We start from the raw sequence: 3,730 nt of genomic DNA, 5'->3' as shown, positions 1-3,730 counted from the left end.
GGGGGGGGGGGGGACGGGCAGATCCAGGCCCCCGTGGTAAGGGACAGAGTGAGGCTGGAGCAGGAGCAGGGGCAGGCACTGCCCAGCCAGGGCAGGGTATGGGACAGAGCTGCAGGTGGCTCAGGGGGCAGCTCCCATCGCTGTGCGCACCCCAGGGAAGGGATGGGGACATGTGTGGGGCAAGGGCAGGCTGTGCACTTGGGGCCAGGGGCTGTGCTGACCTCTTCTCGGTGGGGGGGCTGGGCCCGGGGCTGTGCTTGGGGCAGGCACCAGTGGTGCAGGGGGCAGGGTCTACAGGGTGGGCTACAGCCACCCCAAACTTCACCATAGCCACCCTGTAACCCCATCCCACTGCTCACCCTGTCCCCATCCACCCCGAGCGCAGCCCCAGCCCAGACCCCCCACACCAGGAAGAGGCTGACACAGCCCCAGCCCCAAGCACGCAGCAGGCAGCCTGCCCTCACCCCATTCACAAACCCGGGGGGCACACGCCCCCTATGTCCCTTCTCTGGGGTGCACGCAGCAGTGGGAGCTGCCCCTGGATGAGCCACCCACGGCTCCGTCCTACACCCTGCCCCACTCCTACTGGGCAATGCCTGCCCCAGCCCCACTCCCTCGCTTACCATGGGGGCCCCAATCTGCACCCCCCCACACACACACCCCTTCCCCCACACAGACTTACTGGTAGATGCTGATCTCCAAGCTGTTGGGCTGCACTCCCGGCTGCATGCATGCTGCAGCTGTGGACATGCACGTGGCATTTACCAGTGATATTATTGGCCACATCGGCCAACAAAAGCCAATTGCCGATAATGTCAATTTTCCTTTTATCAGTGCCAATACAATATGGACCAATGTATTGGTGCACCTCTACTAGCTTGCGTAAAGTATGAAGATCGAAGCCACCTTCATACAGAGGGGTTGCTATTGGAGACTTCAGAGCCCATCATGCAGCACTCCATCTTGAGCAGAATGGCTTCCACTGGACTGAGGAGAGCAAGGTCACTTAGGAGCTGTTGTCTTTGCAGGCACTGTCTCCATATGTGCGTGCTTAGCACCAATATAGAGCTTCTAATCTTCATAATACTTTATAAACAGGAGTTACTTAGGCCTCCTGCAGGATGGGGAAGTACATTTACCTCCATCTTGCAAACAGGGAAATTGAGACACAGAGAGGTGTAGTCACTTATGCAAGGCCCCTCAAAAACTGTGCACCAGAGCAGAATGGGGTCCTAGGGGCTGGTGGTATCATAGAGGTATAATATCTCTGCATTAGTGCAGATGGGATGGACTGTCTGCAGGAAGGGCAGCACAAATGAATGGAAAAGGAAGCTCCCATGAGAATAGTCAATAGCTGATACTGCTCACTTGCTTGCAGAAGTATATTTGGTTTCTCAACATTTCCACTGGCACAAGCAATTAATCTAGAGTCTGCAGTTGCATGAAATCCTGGGGGCAATGGCTGTTCCAGCAGAGGCCTTAACCTCAGAAGAAATGGCACAATTGGCCCTCAGAGAATGGAAAACCACTAAATAGCTCAAAGAAGGGAAGAAGAGATTCAACACACACAGCCTGCCTCAGATTTTTCAAGTAGACCATTGCTGATCTTAAATGATTTCTTTCCAACAGGTTGAATCTTACACATCTGATCCCCTGGTCCACCATGGAGGAATGAAAGTCTCCTTCGTCATCCAGCTGATGAATGCCATTGCCAGAATAGAGCGGGCCCTGCCCAAATTGACCCTGCCAATCTTGGTCCTGCATGGCTCACCCGACAAGCTCTGTGACATCAAAGGATCCTATCTCCTGATGGACACAGTGCTGAGCCAGGATAAAACACTCAAGGTCAGCTTGCGTTTTTCTCTGGGAAGGGGTTGTATTGCTAGTGTTGGCCTCTGCTTTAGTCACCATGGCCTAAGGCAGGGGTCAGTAACCCCTGGCACACATGCCAAGCATGGCACACAAGGCCATTTTGCTCAACACACCACTGCCAGCCCAGGCTCTAAGCAGCTGCTGCCAGCCATAGAGCCCAGGCTGCTCCCAGCAGGCAGCTGGGAGGCTGCAAGCTCCATGGGGCAGCTGCAGCCGGGAGGCTGCAAACAGCTGCTCCAGGCTCCAGCATGTTGGCACTCTGGCACCTTCCAAGGTAGACATTGTGGGTTTTTTGGCACCCTGGTCAAAAAACATTGCCTACCTCTGCTCTAAGGCTTTGAGGGAGCTCCATTCAGCCCAGAAGTTAGCACTGAGGGAGGGAGCATGGAAGTCACCTATTCCTCAACCTGGGATGTGCTGGGTACTCTCAACTCCTCTGGTACTTGGCTTATTCTAGGATGGATTCTTATCCAGGTAACCAGTGACCCTGAAAATGTGTAAACAATGAAGGCTGCTTTAGTGCCAACCCCACCTCACACCCCATTGCATAAAGGTACAAAGAGGCCTTTCCAGAGCACAACAAAACAAAAGCCATTTCACATCTGCTCATTTGGCGAGAGCACACAGCTGATTAAGCAATTGTTAGCACATGAATGAGCCTGAAAAGGAGATGGGGAGACCAAGCAAAAAGCTTTTGTCCTCAGAAAAATAACTGGCTACACTGGGCATCAAAGGAGTAAAATCACACCTGGGATGGTGGAAACATCCCCCATTGCGGCATAGCTCCAAGGGCATGATTAATACTTCTTGCCTCTGCTTGGGTTGCCTGACTAGATTTTGGCTGCTTGGGATGGAGCTGTGCAAACATTTGCAACCACTGCTCAAATGATGAAAGCAGCCCTCAGAAAAGACCCATGAGCTTCTCCACATGTTGGAGATACACTGCATGGGAATGAAAAGAAGGAGAATGCAGGGCTTACTAGGGGGAAGGACGTAGACGGTTGCAGTTCCCTGGCTAAAGGGCAGGAGGCAACAGGATGTTCTGCATGGTTAGGATGAGGTGCTGGGGACTCAGTCACTGTGATGATGATGATTCAGTGGCATTAACACCACTCCATTTGCAGCAAAAAGAATGGAGCAGCAAAGGGCAGAGATGGAAGTCATGGGGGCAGGCAGCTGGAAGAGCAGATGTCAGGGGTGGGAATAAGGAGGGATCAAACAGTGGGGGACTGTTGATTGCCATTGGGGATTGAGGTAAGGGGAGGAAGAAATAGAAAGTGCACAGGATAGGCAGATAGCAGCCTGAGGGAGAGTGTGGGAATAAATGAGGGACATGGAGGAAAGAGGGAGCAACCAACGATGGGTAGGTAAGCCGGGGCCAGGTGTAGCAACAGATGGGCAGAAAAGAGTATAGAGGAACATGGGAAAAGACAGTGAGGTGGGGAGCACATGGGAGCCAGGATGGAGGGAGACACAAACATATTGGATGTGCAGAGGGTGAAGGAATGGGCGCTGTGGGGTGGAGGAAGAGGCAGTAGTAAGAGTAGCGGAGATGGGAGGCAGGTCTTTGTGCTCTGAGCATGGAAAGCAGGGTAGGAAGTGGGCGTGCTTCATTATTTTCAGATCAAAAGAAGTCCAGTTCCTTTTATCCCATGCATGGAATTCAACTGACTTAATGCGAGAGGGAGAGCTTGAATGCATTTGGCCAGATATTGCCAAGCAGTTAGATACTAGCTCACCTATAAATAATGCACAAAAGCAGTCTTCCAAGGGAGCCTTTCCATAGTTTCATAGTTAATCGGGTCGGAAGGGACCTGAGCAGATCATCAAGTCCCACCTCCTGCCATGGCAGGAAAGA

At 52.7% G+C, this 3,730-nt stretch overlaps 1 protein-coding gene across 2 annotated transcripts in view; it reads left to right on the top strand.

The window, feature by feature from the left end:
* MGLL (monoglyceride lipase) overlaps positions 1–3,730 on the top strand; it is a 129,239-nt gene that overhangs the window by 110,205 nt on the left and 15,304 nt on the right. For both annotated transcript variants that reach the window (XM_019504942.1, XM_019504941.1), the window contains one exon: positions 1,630–1,845. In XM_019504942.1, the coding sequence (XP_019360487.1) occupies positions 1,630–1,845 (216 nt within the window). The remainder of the gene's footprint in view (positions 1–1,629; positions 1,846–3,730) is intronic.

Source organism: Gavialis gangeticus, unplaced genomic scaffold (genome assembly GCF_001723915.1).
Source record: "Gavialis gangeticus isolate Ggan-Ray unplaced genomic scaffold, GavGan_comp1, whole genome shotgun sequence".
In the NCBI taxonomy this organism is placed as follows: Eukaryota; Metazoa; Chordata; order Crocodylia; family Gavialidae; genus Gavialis; species Gavialis gangeticus.
Note: the sequence above shows the minus strand (reverse complement) of the source record. Positions and strands in the feature narration are given on the sequence as shown.